The sequence below is a fragment of the Tachypleus tridentatus genome, chromosome 13 (assembly GCF_004210375.1).
Source record: "Tachypleus tridentatus isolate NWPU-2018 chromosome 13, ASM421037v1, whole genome shotgun sequence".
Lineage (NCBI taxonomy): Eukaryota > Metazoa > Arthropoda > Merostomata > Xiphosura > Limulidae > Tachypleus > Tachypleus tridentatus.
In genome coordinates this window covers 204,766,042-204,789,575 of record NC_134837.1, presented here as the reverse complement: position 1 = coordinate 204,789,575, position 23,534 = coordinate 204,766,042, and the positions used below count along the sequence as shown (strand labels likewise).

At 35.4% G+C, this 23,534-nt stretch overlaps 2 protein-coding genes and 1 long non-coding RNA gene across 9 annotated transcripts in view; 2 read left to right on the top strand and 1 right to left on the bottom strand.

Annotated features, from left to right (window-relative positions):
- LOC143237880 (IQ motif and SEC7 domain-containing protein 1-like) overlaps positions 1–3,923 on the top strand; it is a 116,503-nt gene extending 112,580 nt beyond the window's left edge. For all 6 annotated transcript variants that reach the window (XM_076477589.1, XM_076477591.1, XM_076477587.1 and 3 more), the window contains one exon: positions 1,374–3,923. In XM_076477589.1, the coding sequence (XP_076333704.1) occupies positions 1,374–1,610 (237 nt within the window). In that variant the 3' untranslated portion in view covers positions 1,611–3,923. The remainder of the gene's footprint in view (positions 1–1,373) is intronic.
- LOC143237885 (uncharacterized) lies at positions 1,400–17,784 on the bottom strand. The gene is made up of 3 exons (XR_013020312.1): positions 17,051–17,784; positions 11,335–11,458; positions 1,400–1,538 (listed from the first exon to the last, which is right to left on the bottom strand). It is a non-coding gene; the product is annotated as an uncharacterized LOC143237885 (long non-coding RNA).
- Positions 13,367–22,944, top strand: LOC143237882 (uncharacterized). Of its 2 annotated transcripts, XM_076477593.1 has the most exons (6): positions 13,370–14,035; positions 18,046–18,201; positions 19,157–19,282; positions 19,420–19,525; positions 20,597–20,738; positions 22,315–22,944. In XM_076477593.1, the coding sequence occupies exons 1-6, from the start codon at positions 13,768–13,770 to the stop codon at positions 22,723–22,725; spliced, it is 1,209 nt and encodes a 402-aa protein (XP_076333708.1). In that variant the 5' UTR covers positions 13,370–13,767; the 3' UTR covers positions 22,726–22,944. The 2 variants fall into 2 exon arrangements, with proteins under 2 accessions (XP_076333709.1, XP_076333708.1); XM_076477594.1 differs by lacking the exon at positions 19,157–19,282 and having other exon boundaries at positions 13,367–14,035.
- Positions 22,945–23,534: the final 590 nt, after the last annotated feature.

The following is a 23,534-nucleotide window of genomic DNA, read 5'->3' as shown; positions in this document are numbered from 1 at the left end:
GAAAGGCTAATTTGTTCTTTGCTACTGAAACCTTTGTTTTATGAATACACACATATGGGTCTATTTTCCCATCATTCTTAGGAGGATACTTAACATTTTCCACACTGTGTAATAGAACTTGTACATCTTGTAACAACAGCATTTTAGGAACTGACTTCTTGTATTATTTGAGTTTGATTGAAATTTAGGTCATACATAATGAGGAATACTGGATTAACACAACCACAATATACAGCGTAAATATGAAGTAAACTGACATGTGACGTATAAATATTGGTAAAATAAATAAGTGGTAAATTATACATAGTTACAGTAACTTATGTATAGCTACAGTAAATTATATTTTATATTTCTATTATTTCAGTAATATCAGGTTTATGTTCTGTATTCTATTCCTGTAATGTAAGGTTTATGTTTTGTATTATATTTCAGTAATGTGAGGTTTATGTTCTGTATTCTATTCCCATAATGTAAGGTTTATGTTCTGTATTCTATTCCAGTAATGTGAGGTTTATGTTCTGTATTCTATTCCCATAATGTATGGTTTATGTTCTGTATTCTATTCCAGTAATGTAAGGTGTATGTTCTATATTCTATTCCCATAATGTAAGGTTTATGCTCTGTATTCTATTCCAGTAATGTAAGGTTTATGCTCTGTATTCTATTCCAGTAATGTAAGGTTTATGCTCTGTATTTTATTCCAGTAATGTAAGGTTTATGTTCTATATTCTATTCCCATAATGTAAGGTTTATATTCTGTATTCTATTCCCATAATGTAAGGTTTATGTTCTGTATTCTATTCCTGTAATGTAAGGTTTATGTTTTGTATTCTATTCCTGTAATGTAAGGTTTATGTTTTGTATTCTATTCCTGTAATGTAAGGTTTATGTTTTGTATTCTATTCCAGTAATGTAAGGTGTATGTTCTATATTCTATTCCCATAATGTAAGGTTTATGTTCTGCATTCTATTCCCATAATGTAAGGTTTATGTTCTGTTTTCTATTCCAGTAATGTAAGGTGCATGTTCTATATTCTATACCCATAATGTAAGGTGCATGTTCTGCATTCTATTTCCATAATGTAAGGTGCATGTTCTGCATTCTATTTCCATAATGTAAGGTTTATGTTCTGTATTCTATTCCCATAATGTAAGGTTTATGTTCTGTTTTCTATTCCCATAATGTAAGGTTTATGTTCTGTTTTCTATTCCCATAATGTAAGGTTTATATTCTGTATTATATTTCAGTAATGTAAGGTTTTGTTCTGTATTATATTCCCGTAGTGTAAGGTTTATGTTCTGTATTCTATTCCAGTAATATAAGGTTTGTATTCTATGTTTTACTTTAGTAACCTATATTTTCTTTATTACAGTCAGTGTCTTTCCAGTCGTCAGCAGCAAGCACTGGTAGTCAAGACTCTTCATCTCAAATGGTGTCTTATAGTGGGACCAATGATGTCAGGAACATATCAGAAAGTGTTGTTCCTCCAGGAACACTTGGAGGAAAGTCCATCAATCAGCAGAGCTTTCTTGGTGGACTGTTTGGGAAAAAAAGCAAGTCATCATCAAAAGGAAGTGTAGTGAAAACCACAGAGAGCACTGATGTTTGAAGATGTGTATAAACATTAATCATGAAGGATTGTAAAAACATCTTAAGTTATATCAGTGAGATTGACTGCTAGTAAAATGTTGTCATATAATCTACTGTCCATTAGTAAAAAATTAAAATATGATACAACTAAGTACAAAAGAAAAGTACTATTGAATGAAAAGTGGAAAGAGACAGAAACTTCAAACAGTTATTGAAGATTTTCTAAACGAAATACAGTGATTCATATGAATTACTTACTTGTCCCAAAGTGTAGTTTAGTCTAACAAATTTTCGAGTGAAACAACTGTAAAAGTTTATTAAAATCTTTAAGCTTTTGCTAAAATTTATGATTACAGGCTCATGCATTTATTTTATATGTTTAATAAAAATCCTAGCTCTGGGTTTGCTTGTAGAAATTGGAATACTATGCCAAAGACGTTAGATATATGTGTAAAACTATGTATTATAACGACATGTAGATTATAATGGCATGTACATTAGAGAGGTCTGTTAATCCTGACGTAGAACTATGTGTAAATAACATCAAGAAATTAATAATTCTAGCAGTAACAGAAGCCTACTGTATAGTTCCAATGATGTAAATATGTTGTTAATTTCAGGGTCTTGAGGTATTAAATGTTAATATATATTAGTTATAATCTGGTCACTTGATTATTAGAATAATTACTAAAATATAGTACTTAAACGTGTTACCAAATTCAACAGTATATAATTATGCATGTAAATATATGATAATAAAAAGAAATTCTAACCCTATTGTATCCTTGAAGAGGATAGAAAGAATAATTCTGTGATTTTTGACGCAATATGTGTTACAACATATGTCGCATTCAATGAAATTTGTTAGTTTTAGGCGGCTAATGAAAACAAAAGACTATAGAGTAGAATATTACCTTTGTTACCTGAAAGTAATAAAACACCGACGTTATTATACATTCAGTTCTACTTGTTGTTTCTGTGTATTGTGGCTCCTATAGCAACAGTAGAAGACTCGAGGTGGATGCCGTCCATCCACTATTTTTGAAGAAATGCAAGTTTTCGTACTGCAATATTTATTGTTATTTGTAATAAACTGCACTTTTGGAAAAACTGAACTTTGTTATTTTATGCCCTTATTTGGTGACTCTATACAGTCCCGTTATTACGACTCTAATCCCACAAATAGGCCTAACACCAATAGCATCGAAACTAGATCTTGCTGTAATGTGAACTTATATAGTGGTTGAAACAACGACATCTTTGAGTGTACGAGACATGAAGCTCTCTTTTTCTAAAAATTACGAACTTACTATCTGTGTTAGAGCAAATACAATGATATATTTAAGTATCTAAGTCATGATATCACGTGTTTTACTTTTGTAATCGTAAAGATTTGAAACTTAGTTCTCTCAGTAATAAACAATACTGAGAAAGTGTTCTATTTTACAACAACAAAAATGTATATTGATGAAAATTATAATAACACTTGCAACCCTATCCGACATCCTACTCTTCCTGTTTTACTCCAACTACACTCCTCTTGAAATGATAATGAAAAGAAAAAAAGATTTATCTTTACCAAGTTCGTAATAAGCCTGTAGTAGACCTATCAAGGTCGGACTTAGACTATAGTGGGCCTAGTAGGTGCGGATTAAGGTTATAGTAGGCCTGCCAGGCTCAGATTAAGACTATATTAGGCATACCTTGGTTGGATTAAAACTATAGTGGGCCTACCAGGGTCGCATTAAGACTATAGTAAGTTTACCATTCTCAGATTAAGACTACAGTGGTCTTACCAGGGTCAGCTTAAGACTATAATAGACCTACCAGGCTCAGATTAAGACTATAGTGGGCCTACCAGGGTCGGGTTAAAACTGAAGTTGGCCTGTCAGGGAAGGATTAAAAATATAAAAGGCTTACCAAGTTCAGATTAAAATTACGGTGGGCCTACCATAGTCAGATTAAGACCGAAATGGGCCTGTAGATAACATTATTTCCCTTGTTTCATAAAGCCCTTTATTTTATAAAATTCTCATTAAACTCTTATTAGGCACTATAATGAGTAAGTAATGTTATAAAAATCAGTTTCTAATTTAAAATGTCATCTGAGAAAGCTGTTTAAAAAGAAACAAACATGACCGCTACAGACTCTTGTCACTGTGGGCTCACAGATAACTGAAGAACTAACACTATAAGCTATTCTTTCGAAGCTTCCTGTATAAAGATGTAAGAAGTGACTCTTCCAACGTATAATGCTGTATATATTGTCAATGTGTAATTTGTAAACTGGTTATTCTATTTATGTATGTATAATAAACAAGTTATTCCAGTATGCTTAATGTGTTTCGTTTTTCTCTGGCTAAGTGTACTTAAAACCTGTGACCTTTTTGACTGAAACATTATTTAACACAACCATAGTAAATGTTGTACAACGTAATTTCTTGAACCTAGTTCTTGGTTATTGTCACTTTCGACCATCGTTAGGTTCAACTAGACATGTGGAATAAACTGGAGAAGTGGAACCAGAGTTAGGCCAGATTTGGCTGTGGTGTAGTCATGGAGCACTTACTTATGGGAAGTCACCTATTAAACTGAACTAGGTTTTTGTAATGTCTATATGTATATTTGAAGACCCCCGGTCACGCAAAACCAACCCCTCTAGGCGTCGTGCCATATTTTAAAATATTATGTTCGAGAAGGCACTGATTGATAGAAATAAAGTAATTGACTCTACTTTTAAAAATATTTTTTTCATATGTTAAATCTATTAAGTACGAAAAACGATACAGTTATATGTATATACATATATATATATAACAGTAATGGTTTTAGAGGTTTCAGCGTTTCATATTTTCCAGAATCAATATTATATTACCTTGCTTTATTCTAATCTAATTCTATTTTGAGGTAACTTGTTCTTTTCATTACTTTTCATCATTCACTTCCAAGTAACGTAATCTGCTTTATTCAAACATGAATCCAAAGGTCATTCACAAACACCAGTCTCTTTTCTTTTTATGTTTATGTTCTTGACAAGACATTTTAGAGATTTTACTTATGAGTATATATATTTTCAATCAGAAGAAGCTTTTTTAGTTTCTTTTATTGGATTATCATTAAGTAGTCTGGCGCCTCCAATCACGTTTATTGGTTTAACGTGTTTTCCTAAATTTAGGTCGGTTTTTCATGACCAAAGGTCTTAAGATAATAAACACAATGTTTAATACTGAATTTATTACAATTGAAAACATAATAACAACGCCAATATTTCATAATTTCTCTGAGTGGGTTATTTGCTTTCTGACTATGGTTGTTGCTAATTCTCTTATCATCTCATCCATATGTATTCTCAGAATATCTACTTCAGTAGAGATAATGGTCACATTTACCAGTAGTTGCTGTCCCATAATAGAAATAATATCATTCTTGATATTCTTATTATTTAAGAATGACCTTTGATATACACTTGTCACTCAAAGACCATAGACGATCATCGACTTTACGTTGTGAATGTTCAATTTTCACTCAAATTGTGGAAAACATAAAAAGGTTAATTTAAAAACAATTTTTTATGACTAGCCATCAATCTTTAAATAATTACTGTTCAGGGGAAAATATTGCAAATAAACAAAACTAATGTGAGTGGTTATGCCCCATTATTAATCCCGCACTGAAGCCAGTAAATGGGTGAGAGAGACGGTGGGAATCCAGAAAGAGATATGTTTGCTAGCTGAGGTAACGAGAAATAAACAAGCTTAATACTGATCACGATAGAGGTTGTAATTGGTCAAACAAAAAAGGAAAGAAATTACATGGATATACATCAAGAAGTGAGTAGAAGAGACAGAATAAAGGGCTGTGGCATGAGCGGAATGCATCAGAAGGACTAGTTGTGCTGGATATACATCAAGAAGTGAGTGGAAGAGACAGAATGAAGAACTGTGGCATGAGTGGAATGCATCAGAAGAACTAGTTGTGCTGGATATACATCAAGAAGTGAGTGGAAGAGACAGAATGAAGAACTGTGGCATGAGTGGAATGCATCAGAAGAACTAGTTGTGCTGGATATACATCATAAAGTGAGTGGAAGAGACAATGAAGAACTGTGGCATGAGTGGAATGCATCAGAAGGACTAGTTATACTGGATATACATCAAGAAGTGAGTGGAAGAGACAGAATGAAGAACTGTGGCATGAGTGGAATGCATCAGAAGAACTAATTGTGCTGGATATACATCAAGAAGTGAGTGGAAGAGACAGAATGAAGAACTGTGGCATGAGTGGAATGCATCAGAAGGATTAGTTGTGCTGGATATACATCAAGAAGTGAGTGGAAGAGACAGAATGAAGAACTGTGGCATGAGTGGAATGCATCAGAAGGACTAGTTGTGCTGGATATACATCAAGAAGTGAGTGGAAGAGACAGAATGAAGAACTGTGGCATGAGTGGAATGTATCAGAAGGACTAATTGTACTGGATATACATCAAGAAGTGAGTAGAAGGGATTTGGAAGAGACAGAATGAAGAACTGTGGCATGAGTGGAATGCATCAGAAGAACTAGTTGTGCTGGATATACATCATAAAGTGAGTGGAAGAGACAATGAAGAACTGTGGCATGAGTGGAATGCATCAGAAGGACTAGTTGTGCTGGATATACATCAAGAAGTGAGTGGAAGAGACAGAATGAAGAACTGTGGCATGAGTAGAATGCATCAGAAGGACTAGTTGTGCTGGATATACATCAAGAAGTGAGTAGAAGGGATTTGGAAGAGACAGAATGAAGAACTGTGGCATGAGTGGAATGCATCAGAAGGACTAGTTGTGCTGGATATACATCAAGAAGTGAGTGGAAGAGACAGAATGAAGAACTGTGGCATGAGTGGAATGCATCAGAAGAACTAGTTGTGCTGGATATACATCATAAAGTGAGTGGAAGAGACAGAATGAAGAACTGTGGCATGAGTGGAATGCATCAGAAGGACTAGTTGTTCTGGATATACATCAAGAAGTGAGTGGAAGATACAGAATGAAGAACTGTGGCATGACTGGAATGCATCAAAAGGACTAATTGTGCTGACCTGAATTCCTCGCAAGCAGCAGATGGAGACGTTTAATAACAGGATGTTTTAATAGGAATTTACAGAGTAATTTGGATTTGAAAAGTCGACTTAGTTTTAAGCTGCATGAGAATTATATATACATTGAAGACGTTTGATGGTATGTTAAAATTGTTTATTAAGGAAACAACAACGACAGTAAGCTGTGTGTACCTCTGGAAACAAAAATATGATTGCCTATACTGGTGCAGTGAACTGGTTAGTAGGTCTCTTCCTCTTAAGACACATCTCTATCCAACTAAACACGACAATGACCAAGTAGAACTTTGAAATAATATACATTAAAATCTAACAAGAAATCTCGTATCCCTTCTCTTACCATAACGTCACCACCTAGTTGGTCATTCTACAACAACATTCTCCGGCTGTGACATAAAGACATCATTCATTCGACCAACAAGAAATACTACAGTCGTTGACCCCTTTCGACATTAAAATGTGATAATACTGCATCATCTCCTTAGATAGAGTAGGTATTACCTGTCATAATAAGCAAAGTTGAAACTAGAAAAAACTTTTCCAAAAGTTTTTTGGACCACAAGTTTATGTTAAAACTTCATAGAAACAGAATAAACGAAAACAAAAGTTTAAAAGTTTAATAATGATGATGGAAAGCATATGACATCTTATCATACAATCATTAAAACTCGTATATCAAACAAAACACTAAACGCACGAGCCAACTTTAGTAAATATTCTAAATGAATTTATTAGCCTCAATCGACAAAAGAACGTGACAATAATGTTCCTTAAATACTTACAATGTTAAAAATTCGGGACTCGATTCCCCATAGTAAACAGTATTTATAGTCCATTTTCTTGTCAAAAACTTGTAAATTTTCGTATGTATAAAGAAAAAAAATCCAAGTTTTAATCAAAATATGTAAAATAATCACGACATTTGATTTTTGCACGACTAATTATTGCCGGTATCATACAGATAAAATATCACTTTAAGAATAAAGTTTTCTATATTCTGTTTTCTCATTAAACTTATATTTTATGAATCTTCTGTGTGGTGCTAAAAGACAGGAACATGTAGCGCCCTCTTTCGGTATACCAAAAATCAGCTTCATTTCATCAGAAAGTACTCGTATCTTGCATTATGTCGTTCCACCTGGTATAAATGTTTCCCTTGTGGAACAGCGGTAAATTTATGGACTTACAAGGCTAAAATCCGGGCTACACAGCAGACAACATAATATGGCTCTGCTCCAAAACAAAGAAAGCTGGTATAAACACCGAAGTGTATTCCAATACATTAAACTCGTGTCTATTTTTACTTGTTTACAATTAGTTTTTTCTTTAGTATTTTCACAAAATATCACCGTCTTGTTTTAAAATACATTGAATAACATAACTCTCACACATTTTGTATGTGACAAGTCAGAAGTTCGCTCTTTGGTAGTAACTTGGAAACCGATTTCATCTTTCCTCTAGCATTGTTTCAAAACTTGGTGATGGCGCTTGGTTCAAGTTAACCAGATATTGTTGAAGAGAGAAGTCGGTGACAACACCGTAAACTGTTAAACAGAGTTAACCACACATTGTTGTAGAGAAAAGTCGGTGTCAACAACATAAACTGTTAAACAAATACTTAGTTAACCAGATATTGCTGTTGAGAGAAGTCGGTGTCAACACCATAAACAGTTAAACAAACACTTAGTTAACCAGATATTGCTGTTGAGAGAAGTCGGTGTCAACACCATAAACAGTTAAACAAATGCTTAGTTACCAGATATTACTGTTGAGAGAAATCGGTGAAAACACCATAAACTGTTCAATAAATAATTTTTGTTGTAAGTTTCATACTGGTTTCTTTCTCTATCCGTGTTGTTCCCCACAGAAATATGTTGAAGTGAATCACTAAATATTCTGTTTTGTAGTTAACGGGTTAATAACAGTCGCTGACTTTGTGCTTAATTAAGTACGAAATGTAAGCGATTGTAATATTTTATTGTCCGCGGCCCGCCAGTTTGGAATCTCTGATATATGACACAATATTCCCTGCACTGTGGATGGTACGTTATAAAAGTGATAGTAAATCCCTTAAAATTTTGCCAATTTTGAGTTAAAATAATTTTGTGAGTTACAGTTTTTGTTTTTGTTGGTATCCAAACATTTTAGCTGATGTGAGTGTACTGACCAAAGAAATAAGAAACTAGTAGTTCCGTGATTGGAAAATCCGATCAATGTGATACAGCGTACAGGTTAAAGAGAAACACTGTGTGCTTTTCTTTTTCTAACATTCATTTTATTATCATACGTTGATAATCAGTTGAGTGGAAACAGAATCTGTCAACGTGATTCACTATCAAACTAAGTACAGTCAAAGACTAGGCGTTGATGTGATGTTTTAGGCATACACTTGTCTGACAGTTAAGGTTTACAATATCAGATATTATGCAACAGATAGTGGGATATTCACTAGGAATTGCTCTATAACTGTATCTCCACCACGGAGCAGGCTATTTAATCACATCTCCACCAGAATGTAAAATCACTGGGGTGTAATAGCGATAGGCCTGGCATGGCCAAGCGCGTAAGGCGTGCGACTCGTAATCCGAGGGTCGCAGGCTCGCGCCCGCGTCGCGCTAAACATGCTCGCCCTCCCAGCCGTGGGGGCGTATAATGTGACGGTCAATCCTACTATTCGTTGGTAAAAGAGTAGCCCAAGAGTTGGCGGTGGGTGGTGATGACTAGCTGTCTTCCCTCTAGTCTTACACTGCTAAATTAGGGACGGCTAGCACAGATAGCCCTCGAGTAGCTTTGTGCGAAATTCCCAAAAAACAAACAAAAAACAAAGTAATAGCGACATCTCTACTGGGATAAAACACAGTACTTCACAGAAATATCTCTAACAGGAAGTAATGTGTTTGTGTTTTTCATATAGCAAAGCCACAAAGGGCTATCTGCTCAGCCCACCGAGGGGAATCGAACCCCTGATTTAGCGTTGTAAATCCGGAGACATAACAGGAAGTAAGATAACATGTGTCATATCACTCACTACAATGATTTTTAGGCCTAACAAAAGTGATTTTTCTCTGAAATTTTATTATGTTTAGAATTCGTTTTAATTAACGTTTTAATTAATTTAGAATCAGAGATTGTTAAAAGTAACGTTTCGGATTTTGTTCGCCACAAAAGACAAATTTTTTTTTAAAATCTTGGACTCAAAAATCACGTTATTTATAGTGTTTTCTCTGGACGTGTCACCCGGTATGTCTAAAATCAGGGGTTCGATTCCCCTCGGTGGGCTCAACAGATAGCCCGATGTGGCTTTGTTATAAGAAAAGCACACATTCTCTAGACGTTGTATACGAGGGCTGTTCAAAAAATACGCGGACTGTTTGAATTGCGCGGCTCCAGTTGGTTCCAGGGGAATCCGCTTGGTGTCGCTAGGTTCGCACAGATCAGTTGATTACGACGCTATTTCCCGATTGCAGATATCTTCATTTGTGTATTAGCTACGCGGTTTTAAGTGAAGTGCGATTTTTTCGTTTGGCGGATTTCAGAATGAATGACCTGAAGGAGCAACGACTCACTGTGAAATTTTGTGTTAAACTTGGAAACTCTGCAACTGAAACTTTTGCTATGCTTAACACGGCTTACGGTGATGTTGCTATGAAGCGTACGGCATGTTTCAAGTGGCATGAACGTTTTAAGGATGGTCGACAGTCCATTGAAGATGATGAGCGTCCTGGACGTCCTTCCACGTCAACTGACGACCCACACGTCGACAAAATCAACACCCTGGTGCGAGCAAATCGACGTCTGACTGTCAGGGAGCTTGCTGAAGAGTGTGGGATATCAGTTGGATCTTGTTACGAGATTTTGACCGAAAAATTGAAGATGGACCGCATTGCTGCGAAATTTGTGCCTCAGACCTCGTGAGTTTTTGGCCAAACACTCGACCACTGTTCTTCCCCTACTCACCTAACTTTGCTCCTTGAGATATTTTCTTGTTCCCCAAACTCAAAAGACCCTTGAAAGGAAGAAGATTTGAGGCGATTCCCGAGATTAAGGCAAATGCGACGAAGGAGCTGGAGGACATTACAAAAGAAGCGTACCAGGACTGTTTCAACAAGTGGAAACACCGTTGGGATAAGTGTGTGCGTTGTGGAGGAGAGTACTTTGAAGGGGTCCCAGACCTGTAACTTCTAAATAAAGTACATTTTGTTTTATGACGTCAGTCCGCGTATTTTTTTTAACAGCCCTCGTACACATGGTCACTTGAATATTAATAGTGATTTCTCTGGACATTGTATACACATGGTCACTTGAATATTAATAGTGATTTCTCTGGACGTTGTATTCACATGGTCACTTGAATATTAATAGTGATTTCTCTGGACGTTGTATACAAACGGTTTCTCCAAAACCTACTGATATTATTCTTGTTGGTAATACATTTAACCTGAACAAATATATTTGTTACTCTTTTCTAACTCACTTACTGTTGATTTGATGTATAAAGTAAGGATAACCTCTGGCAGTTGAATACAACTGTGTTGTATGGTGTACGGCTCTCAAAGATATGTCGAGAGTTAAAAACAGCTGCAATTAAAGTATTAATTTTGAGGGGGATAAACGAGAGGGAAGTTAGCTAGTCAAGATCACTTACCGCCATCTTCTCGAATCAAATATTCTTAAAACTCCACATTATGAAGTGCTAATTTTTCCATTTGTTGGTGTTAATAAGGCGCGAATACAGGAACCGCGAATCCACAGTTCAGTACGTGCTCAACCTGTGGAGTGACGGAAATAACAATATGAACAATTATAAATTCATATTTAAAAATTACAGTTACAACTAAATACCTAACTCTAGGATTTATGTTCTAATTAACATATTTACTTAACTATGTTATTCTTGTAATAATACTAACAAATACACTTTTTAATACCTGTGTTTTTTACATTACCTGTAAACTGTTTAACAAACTACTCTCTCTGCAATATTACATTCACTTATAGAGCTTGACATGGCCAGGTAGTTAGGGTATTATAATCTGAGTGTCGCGGGATCGAATCTTCGTCACACCAAACATCCATAGAGACATTGTAATGTGACGGTCAAATGATAAAAGAGTAGCCCAGTAATTGGCGGTGATGACTAACTGCCTTTTCTCTAGTCTTACACTACTAAATTAGGGACGGCTAGCGCAGATAGCCCTCGTGTAGCTTTGCGCGAAATTCAAAAACAAAGAAACAAATACAAGTTACGTTTGGATTCGCTGTCAGACAGTGCTTGTGATGATAAGAAATGTTAAAGATAGTCACATGTGCATATTTCTTGACAATGAAATAATACAAGGTGAAACGAGCGCCCGTCTGCCATATTCTGAGGACTAGAAAAACTGTCATGATTTAATGACATTCTTGGAAAATAAATGTAACTTTGGACGGAATACGTTTTAAAGCTGTAGTTCACCCGACTACAGTCATCACCTAGCCTTTCGTCTATTTATTCACCCTCATTCTTCCCCTCCACAAAGTCCAGCTTTACAACTTTTTTTATGTAGTTTCAAAAAAAAAATTACATCGCTTTCTGCGTAATGCAACAAAGGATGTATTTATATAGACGTATTGTTTTGTTGTTGTTGATGGTTTCTCATGACAAGTACCCTGTTAATGACATGAAATTATCATGTTATATAAGAACATTACTTTTAGTCTAGAATTTTCCAAATTTGATACAGTTTATTCCAATAGGATTATAAATAAATATCTCAGTATGCGTAGACAACGCTATAAAATGTACACATTTGTTGTAAAGCTGGGATAGATCCTAGACAAAGATCTGTCGTTCACGTGATTATATTTGTTTTTGTTTAAAAGTTCGGCCAAAGGTTACATACGTTTGTATGAACTGGCAGACTAGAGAGAATTTGACTAGTTAATACTACCCTACCGTCATCTCTGGTCAAATCGAATAGTAAGATTTGACTACACCAATGTGTTTGTTTCGAATTTCCCGCAAAGCTACACGAGGGCTACCTGCGCTAGCCGTCCCTAATTTAGCAATGTAAGACTAGAGAGAAGGCAACTACTCATGACCATTCACCGCCAACTATTGGGCTATTCTTTTACCAACGAATAGTGGGATTGACCGTACCTTTATAATACCCCCACGGCTGAAAGGGCGAGCATGTTTGGTGCGACGGGGATTCGAACCTGCGACTCTCGGATTACGAGTCGAGTGCCTCAACCACCTGGCCATGCCGGGCCTGTACCAGTGTGAGGAACATGTTTGCGGAAGAGCCATGAATCCTCGAATTCAAAGTCCAGGGGCTCTAACCACCAGGCGGTGCAATTTTAAAATCCTAGTTTGGATTTGCGGCGTTGAACAGAGTGCATATACCTTATTGTGTAGCTTTGTGCTAAAATTAATAACAACTCCCAGGGTGAGCCAGACGTATGTTTATTTATTTACAACCCTAAAACCCAGGGTTCTATTCCCCGCAGCAGACATTATGAAGGTTTGCATTAATAAAAGGACAAGTTTTAATGCTAACTTGAGATAAGCGACATCTGGTAGGTATCACAAACATGTCCCTCCCCCTCAAATACAGTTTAGGGCGAGCCAGTATTCTACCGACCTTGACTTCAGGCAGTTTTCGCTGTACAAGAAAGATTGAAAGCTTGCACGAATTTCATAAGAGGAAGTGGCAACAGGTAATGACGCAAAAGCACGTGTCGTTCAGAGGATGATGTCAAAACTCGAATTCTGAGATTTTAGGCAATTTGTGTAGATTATCATGATGATAAACCTGTTTTGTGCAGAACGTGTGATAAAACAGTGACGTACTGGAGTTCTTAGTTTTAAATCTATATAGGCTACTGAAAAACTGTCGTATCGATAGCAGGGTTGTACATCGATTTTCCTTGCAAGTTTCTAAATAGTATAATTATTTGTTATCTCATTAAAATTGAAACTTTCACAATGAAAAACGATATGATATGATTATCAGTACCAGTAAAAACACGTGTTATTGTACGGTGTGCCGCTTTCCTGACTTCTAAAGTTGTCCATCAACTTTGTGCGCGTCTAAACATGAGCGTACTAACAATCCAGGTTTGTGTATTTGTATTGTCCTTGTGGACTAGAGTTGTGATCGCTAAAAATTCTAACTTTTACCAGTTACGGATTTTACACTCGAATAAACATACTACATTCCAGCCCGAGAATACATTTGTGCCTACAAGTACTCTAAATCCTTTGAACAACCACAGGAAGAACACGTACAGGACTGTGGAGGAGACAACACTGTCTGTCACACCAATGTTAGATAAGCTTCAGAAGTATGTTGTAGGAAACAAGTGTAAGTAAATATGAATTATTTATAACTCGTACACCACATGAATTATTTAAAAAATAATAACATTGACATTTATACAAAAAGCAATCGTTATTTTAAGAAGTTTTCGCTGTTTGTTATTATATTATTTTAGGAAATAGACATGCATTATCACTTCAACCATGTTATTGATTACAATCCAAAGACACCTCCGTTGTTAAAGCGCTAATGTATGTGTACGATGCGAGATATGTTCATACAGTTAAAAAATATCTATTTACCTGTCATGTGTTTTTGTGTTTCTTTTGTCACGTACCTTTTGCGTTTTTGTTTTGTTTTTTTCGTTAGTGTTTTGTCGATACGGGACGGTATTGTTATAATGTACTGATTTAGATGCAGTTAGGCCTAGCGATTGTTTGTCACAGTTACGTGTTTGGTTGAAACAGGACGGTAGTGTTATCATGTACTGATTTAAATGCAGTTAGGCCTATTGTTCGTATGAGAGAGGTACATGTACTGATTTAGGATACAGTTGGGCCAATATTTGTATGTGACAGTTGTATGTTTTGTTTATTATATTACCAGGTAGCGAACTGTCAAATAACTGAAAGCTAAAATAACTATTTTTTGTGACCACAAGTTTTGAGCCGACCATAGTAAACACAGTGGGCTAGTAGTACCCATCTTCAACTTTTGTGTTATTTTTTACCAATGAATAGTGGGATTAACTATCTTATTATAACGACCTTGTGGCTGAAAGAGTGAGAATGTTAGGTACCGAGTTTCGACCCTGCTTTCATCAGATTGCGAGTCTAGTGCCCTAACCACCAGTTTCAGAAGCGAATTATGAAATGGCGGGACCCTGAGACAAAAGGGACCCTTCCAAAATATTAAATGTATAGTTATAAAACAAACAAACAACAAACTGATTATATATAACAACATACAGCATAAAATTCATCATTATTTTGAAATTCAGTTCCAAATGATCAGGATTTAAACATCTTAATATAATAACAAAATGCTAGTATTGTACATTATTCAAGTTAAAAACAAATTATTATATTGAAAATGCTACGTATGGCATAAACAACGAATTCAAAAACATGAAAAATATCTCGGTTGCAAAAAAATGTTCACAGACCCAAACTTAAATAGTGTAATTTCTCACTTTCTTTTAGCAATTTAATGAATGATGGTATTCGAGTCTATGGTGCGTAAAATTTCATGCTAAATTGTACAGGAGGGTTAACATGTTTAATCAATGCTGATGAATGGTTGACCGTAGTTTGTTTTTAACTAGCCCAAGATTTGATAAAAAAAACACACAACGATAAACAACTTTTCTTCTGTACAGTTTGATATCGTGGTGATAACATTATGTTAGTGACCGGAAGCTGACCACATGTTTGGAAGGGGGTTGCGTAACTGAGTGTCGGAATGTAGAGGGCGGTGTTAGATGTTCGAATCGCCCTCTACATTCCGACACTCAGTTACGCAACCCCCATCCAAACATGTGGTCAGCTTCCGGTCACTAACATCATAAGAATGAAGTAAGTTGTATATTTGCACTTCAGATTCCCTGTCATTTTCTTGACTTTTATCTTGGCTACCATACAGTAACCTAAATTAATGCATCAGACCTGTACTACACAAATTCACTCTTCAAACTTCACCTCTTAAAAAATTAAAAGTAATATTCGACATATATACGCTAAGAAATATTTCTGTTTACAATAAAATAAATAAATTTGAGCCACAGATATGAATTTTGGACCCTTTACGAAACAAAATTGAATTTCACAGAAATTATCCATCACATTATTGAAATAAGTTACGATCAAAACATGATTGAGAAGATAAGAACATTGGATGAAAGAAATATTCAACTGACGAATTCGTTACACTTTTTTGTGCTGCAGATTTCTACGATACGTTGAAGTACCAAAAGCTGCTGGACAGCTTTAAATTTATTTCCAGAAATTAGGAGAAAAAGGACCAAATATAAGAAAGAAGAAAAAGCAACTCCAACAGTATGTTGAATTTTAAATAATTATCAAAGGAAAGAGATTGTTTGCTTGTTTTGAATTTCGCACAAAGCTACTCGAGGGCTATCTGTGCTAGCCGTCCCTAATTTAGCAGTGTAAGACTAGAGGGAAGGCAGCTAGTCATTACCACACACCGCCAACTCTTGGGCTACTTTTTTACCAACGAATAGTGGGATTGATCGTTACATTATAACGCCCCCACGGATGTTTGGCGCGACGGGGATGCGTACCCGCGACCCTCAGATTACGAATTGCACGCCTTAACACGCTTGGCCATGCCGGGCCTAAGGAAAGAGATAAAAGTTAAAAACATAAAAGTAAAGAAAAAGAGATAAATAAATAACTGGAATAGTAAGAAAAAGTGAAGTAGAAAAACAACTCTCAAAATTATCAATAAATTAAAAAACTGCTTCGAAAAATAAAAAATGAATAATAAAAAAACCTCCAAAAGTAAGAATGAAAGGAATTCAAATAAGTTGAAAAATATAATAATGAAAACCAAATATGAATAACAACAACAGAATAAAAATTAAAAATTAATTATTTGTTAAGAAACAGATACGCAGCAATAAGTTAATAAGCTAGCTACGAACTGGTGGTGATGTTAGAAAAGATAGGGGGGTAAATAAAATAAAAACATACACAGATACGTTGCATTGTTGTGGGTAGTAGAAACACTGACCAACACATAACGAACCAATCCGTACTCGAAATAACACGTTTATGACGAATTGTTGTGATGGTAAAAATTATAATTATTAATATAGTGATGAGTATACAGAAAACGAAACAGATAGCCAGCAAGTTGAATAAATAATCATATAAACACAAAGAAAGAAATAATTTGATAGACTGATAAGCAAAAGCTCACAAACAAAGAAATAATTTGATAGACTGATAAGCAAAAGCTCACAAACAAAGAAAGAGACAGATAGAAAGCGTGTACATACAATTAAAAATATATTTTATATAGATATGTACAGATACGAACCTTTCTGTCACGTAGCCTACCTTCTCGAACGATACGTCGTGATTATTCGAACATAACCGACGAAAATGTTTCAAGGGAAAAAATGCGCGAGTTACGTACCATAAACAACCGACTTATTTCCAAGAATATTTGTTTTGTTGTACTTCCTAATAACTAATGAAATTAATAAAAATGTAATTTTTAACTCGGGAAGTTCCGATAGGTCTGATATTTTCCTGGCTTGGCATGGCCAAGGGCGTAAGGCGTGCGACTCGTAATCCGAGGGTCACAGGTTCGCGCCCGCGTCGCGCTAAACATGCTCGCCCTCCCAGCCGTGGGGGCGTTATAATGGTACGGTCAATCCCACTATTCGTTGGTAAAAGAGTAGCCCAAGAGTTGGCGGTGGGTAGTGATGACTAGCTGCCTTCCCTCTAGTCTTACACTGCTAAATTAGGGACGGCTAGCACAGATAGACCTCGAGTAGCTTTGTGCGAAATTCCAAAACCAAAAACAAACAAAACTGATATTTTCCAAGGTGACAACAGAACAATTACTAACACCACAGATTTTTTGTTACATCTCATCGCGTATGGTGAAAGGGTACATATTACGTCTTAGTTCATTAAATGAGAGTTTTTCTGTACTGATAACTTGTTGTTGCGACAGTTATTTTTAGCCACTGTCCTAACACGGAGATTATTGCAAAATCTTCGTCTCTCCTTGGCCTTTAACATGATTCGAGCAACGTGTATAGTGTTACCAGTTTAACGAATTTAGATGCTTTGCACGTGTAATCTAAGATTTCTGTGTTGCAGGTGATTGTACAAACGTAATGAATCAGCTATGAATAACCAAGTCTTGAGTTGATAATAATATGTTACATGTTACTGTCCATTGTGCGCTAATTCGGGCGCCATTTGTAACATACAGTAGCGGTTAATTCCGTTTATGTTATTTCAACAGTTTGAAATAAACACCCATGAGGTACTTTTACTTCAGTTGTTTTATCTTTTCAGTGGCTATCTTCAACAAGAAATGCCAGGAACACGAACAGTGTGTGTGGATGGAGGACAAAGGTTCATCACTGCAGTGTTTGTCAGGGCTGTGCTCCTGTCCCAGTGGGTATGTCTTCGTGAAATGGCCTTATAATAAAGTTGGCTGTTATAGGAAAGGTACAAGTTTAACATCTGGCTGTTTGTTTATTGTAATACATGTAGATGAATTGACAATAAGTGATTTAAGAACGTTCGAGACGTTTATTACTAATCTATGACATTTAACAAACACCATATTTAAACCAGTTCATCTTGCACTTCTGTATTATTGATATAAAATCAGCCACCGTTACAACAACTTTACTATCAGTTGATATTACCAGACGGTTGAATATTGAATATCGGTACTGTATCATTAGTTGCTACCCAATATTATTATGTTTAATGCCAATTAAGATTATCTTTTGTTAGACTAATCTTCCAAATATCGATAGGTTAATTCTTATAATTTTGAACGTATCCGCTAATCAGCATGTTTATTCAATGATGACAAAATATCCTGTGCACTTTCTTATTGGAATGTACTAGAGTCTGGTTTACTTATTAGTAATAATAATAATAATAATGTCTAATCCAAACGATGTTAATACCAGCACAAACTCGGTGTATTGTCAGTTTAACAGAAAAGAAATATTTTAACCACATCGAAGAAAGCTGAGACGAAGTAAAACAAATTGCTTGCTGTTAGAACGCACGTGCGGGGTAAACCCATAACATATGATATACTTAATGTTACGGTGAGTGTTGAAATCATATGAAACAGCATACATAACACTCAAGATAGAATTCACGCCAGACGATATATCACACCAATAAACTTAATATTTGTAATAAAAACAACTTGTATTTATTTTCTTCTGTTTCATAATTAGTTGATCACCATTTGAAATAATTTTAAATAAAATCTAATACACTTTTTTCCTGAAAAGGTTTATAAGTAAAGGGTAACACCTTCAAATTCTCACCTTTTCCACATGCACTTAGCGATTCGTTATTCTCATTATGTATATATTTAATTATTTATAATCTTGTTTTTAAGTGCTTACAGACAAATTTCTTTTTTGCCACCTAGCGGTGCTGTTTGGAAACTGTGAGGTGAACGAGCAATGCAAGACGCCCCATACGTCCTGTTCTATGCGTGGCACGTGTTTATGTAACTTCGGCTACAGTTTTCTCTACGGAGAAGGGTGTGTTAAGAGTGGGTATTTTAAAAATAACTGTATTAATAACAGTACAATGTACTGATGCAAATAATTTTGTATACTTATCAATATTTCAAAAGTGGTTCACGTACAACAGTGAATAAAATACTGTTTTTTGTTGTTTACTGTACAGGTCGTAAGAGCCCCAGTGAAAGGAACATTTACCTAGCTGTTATGATTGTCATATCGTGTATTATGTTTGTAGTCTTGGTGGTTATCGTCACAGCTGTTAAAAGACGGTATGTAATATCTTACAAAATACACACACACACACACACACACACACACACACACACACACACTTTTGTTGCTCAGACCAATAGTAAAATCATATCACTTGAAAGTTTTGTCACTTTGAATCTGTTAAAGATTCACCTTTAGTATTATTATTACCCTCTAAGAACTAAAAATAGTTAGTAGCTAATAATAATCGATACATATTGTTAGGGTATGAATGTTTTTCACAAGCCAGCATAATTAATTATACTTCTCATAATACACTGTGTTTGGCCTATTATATTTTAACACTGCATTATTTAAGCTGCTCTTACCTTATGACAAGAAGAATTAAAAAGTATGGTTCTATTCTTATGATGTGAGCCTAACAAGTTGAAGAAACAGTAATTACTGTAACCTTAAAAGGAAAAATGAAATATTTTCTAAAACTTTATTTACTTATTGAATTTAATGTTGGGTCTGAGTTTTGGTTTGAATTTCTGCGTAAAGCTACACGAGGGATATCTGCGCTAGCCGTCCATAATTTTGCAGTGTAAGACTAGAGGGAAGGCAGCTAGTCATCATCACCCACTGCCAACTCTTGGGCTACTTTTTTACCAACGAATAGTGGGATTGATCATCACATTATAACGCTCCCACGGCTGAATGGGCGAGCATATTTGGTGTGACGGAGATTCGAACCCGCGACCCACGGATTACGAGTCGAGTGCCTTAACCACCTGGCCATGCCTAAGTTAGTTAGCTGATTATATGTACACACTATTTTGTTCTAATAGGGTAGGATTAGATGTTCATAAAGTGTGTGGAACGTAAAAATTAAACCCATACCACTTTCTATATGTCAGGTTCGAGCCGGTGTTGAGCTCTCCAGTTTCAATGGCACAAGTGATTGAGACTAGCTTTCTGAGAAATTAAGAAAAACAACAAACATTTATATCTCCGCATATCCTATAGCCTTCTTGGTTAATTTTTTTTTTAGTCTTAATTACCTGACACATTCTTTGTTCTGTGATATACAAATCGTTTCATGTAACAGACACGAAACTGTTTCCAACTGCTGTTGTTTTTGCCAGGGTTATCTGTCAACGGATTAACGGCAGTGAACAAAACAACGAAGGACCCAACAGTACGTTAAGTACTAACAATCAACTGGGATCTGTCCTGTCAGTTGATAAACCCCCCACTTATGAAGAAGTCATGGACCGAGAAAGAGAGGTAAGTTACATTTACACACACCTTACGAAGAGTAGTGGATAAACTAGAGAAATGCCAGCTTGATTATGTCGCTGATTTAATAATAGCTATTTAGCATAATTTAAGTAATGAAAACGTTATTATAGTTTAGAAACAAACATTCGATATAAACAAAGCATTATGTATTTAATTAACCTCACACTTCTAAAAACAAAACGAGTAAAACTACGGAGTATTTGTTATTCAGTTATAGTCCACAAAGTTAACGTTTCCCATTTCATTATAGTGTATTCTTTCCGGAGTACAAGTCCACAGGATGATCTGTTTTTGTTTGATTGTAGTCCAATACTTTAAGAGTATAGTCTTCAATCAGTTTAGGTATTACTATATACCAGAGTTTCCAAGTCTGGTTAAGATCTGGTGATTCCATCAAGAAGGCGACGTTGCGTTCTTCTAACCAGTTTTCACCGAACAAAGAACACGGTGGTCTGTCGCGTGATCGTCTTCGATGAGACTTTATACATCAAAGTAAAAATGTAGCATTGTTCTAGACATAATCGATAGCGAAGTTCAGATATTTTCTTTTCTGAAAGAAAAGGACCCAAACCCTGATATGAAAACGTTCGTCACTTCCAACATTTTGCTTTGTTAAGATAATAGAAGCAAGGATTGGCTTGGTTTTGTTTACATATGTTCACTTCATAAATTAGTAAAGACTTAATGGATTCAACACATCACACTATAAGATTTTAGTGATTCGTTGTTCACAGATTTTCTTGTTTGGAGCCAAATTTTCATGGTCGAATACAATATCAACATTTTTGGCCTTGTTGAAAAGGGACGTATAATAAATGTTTAGTTTATTTCACATGGAATGGTTGACGTGTTGGATTTTACTGAATGGATTGACCAATTTAGATACCTGTTTCAGTTAAACAAACTTGTATGGTTATATTTTGAATAGCTGGGCACCATTGTCATAGCATTTGAAAGTTAGAGGTCCTTGTTCTTGCATATTAACTGTCAGACTAACCATAACATGATTATATCTCTGCAGTTATGCTCATCAGTGTTATTATTCATTTGATGTCTATTAAAAGGAATTTTTGTAAAAAAATAAAAAGCTTGTATTTGGCCATTCAACGTACATTTTAATAATGAAATACACTTCTACATGGATTTCTTTGGTAAAAACTTGTTTTCAGATGCTTTTTAATATTAATGTCTGCATTTATACGGTGGAATTTGCATTAGACAAACCAAATATAACAAGAGAGAGCTCAACATAAAAGTCTTTTCTTAAGCACTTTTTAAAAGAAATAGCTTCTAGAATGATCACTGAAATCGTTATTGGTTAACATGATTAAAATTATCTGTTTAAAGTTGTTTGATCAGTGCTTGTGTTCTTTTTTAACACAGCAGTGTGAGTTATGTAGTACCAGTTTAAGTTCCTTAAACGAATACAACTTGTAATATAATTCCATGATTCTTTTTCTGAGTTATTTTTAAAGATACCAGAATCTTCTAGCTGGAACGACAAGTGTAACTTTTAGTGAGTTAAGGTGACCTAATTTATACTTTCTTGTTCAATGTGTAGATGTTTAGAATTCCGCCACCCAAATACAGTGAAATTGAGATAATTCGTCCGTTTGTCATGCCGTCTCGATTGTCCAGTAGTTTGGACAACTTAAGGTCACCTACATACGTCACTGAGACTATCACCATAACGACAGAAGCAGATGACTCTATAGCAACCGCCAGTATCCAAGATAACTCTTTAGATATAACTAGTCATGAAAAACACTTAGCAACGTATTGTAGTGTTTTGTCACCTACATCAACTTTGTCACAGGAGTCAGAAACTCCATACCAGATTTATTCCAATCCTACTCCAACCATCATCAGCGATGCCAATGATGTGACAGCCGAAAGTGAACTAGATGCTACGCCACTGCCATCTACCAGTAGTAAAGGGTATTACGATAATCCTACATTCTACACTGAATAATTTCCAATGGCGTAATATAAAACACTAAAGAAGATCGTTATGTTGTGTAAACCTGTGATTGCTTGGACTTAATGTGCAGAATTTATTTTAATCTGACCATCAGAATTGTGTGTGCGTGCGTGTGTTTTTAAGGAAGAGTGTATCAACATTTAAACTTATAAAAAGTGTATCATTTTTTATGAATTCATTTTTGTAATTAAAAATGTATATATTTTAAAACAGTTCATTGTTTACTTGTGACCTAATATCATTTGGAGAGTTATCAACGTAAATTAGACAGAGAAGGATTAGTTTAATTAGATATATGGATAATGCAAGAAAGAATAGCAAAAATGTGTAACAACCAATTGAACCTTGTGTCACGTAGTTCAGGGATTTCGAACAGGCGGCCCGCGGCATGGTTTTGTGTGGCCCACGAAGGTCTGTTGAAAAGTAACCTACTTTTATAATATTTTTTGTAGTGAAAAAATGAAAAATTCTGCTTGCGAGGTAAAACTGCATGAAAACTCCAACTGACATTCACTAATGAAATTTTAAAATTTATTTTGTGTGCACCTATATGTTTATTATTTATGCCTCTAAAATTTTACAGTAATAACTTGATAGTAATAGCTTTTAAATTATATCACATACACATCGGTGTATTATACCATCATTTCCCCTGCTAGACAGAGTAGACTCGCTCAGCTATATACTTCCTCCCCTCTGCTAGACAAAGTGAACTCACCCGGCTGGTGGTGTCCGTTGCTGTTGTGGAGGTTGACGTGTTGTAAATTATCACTGTTCAGTTCCGTGGTAAATATAAACAT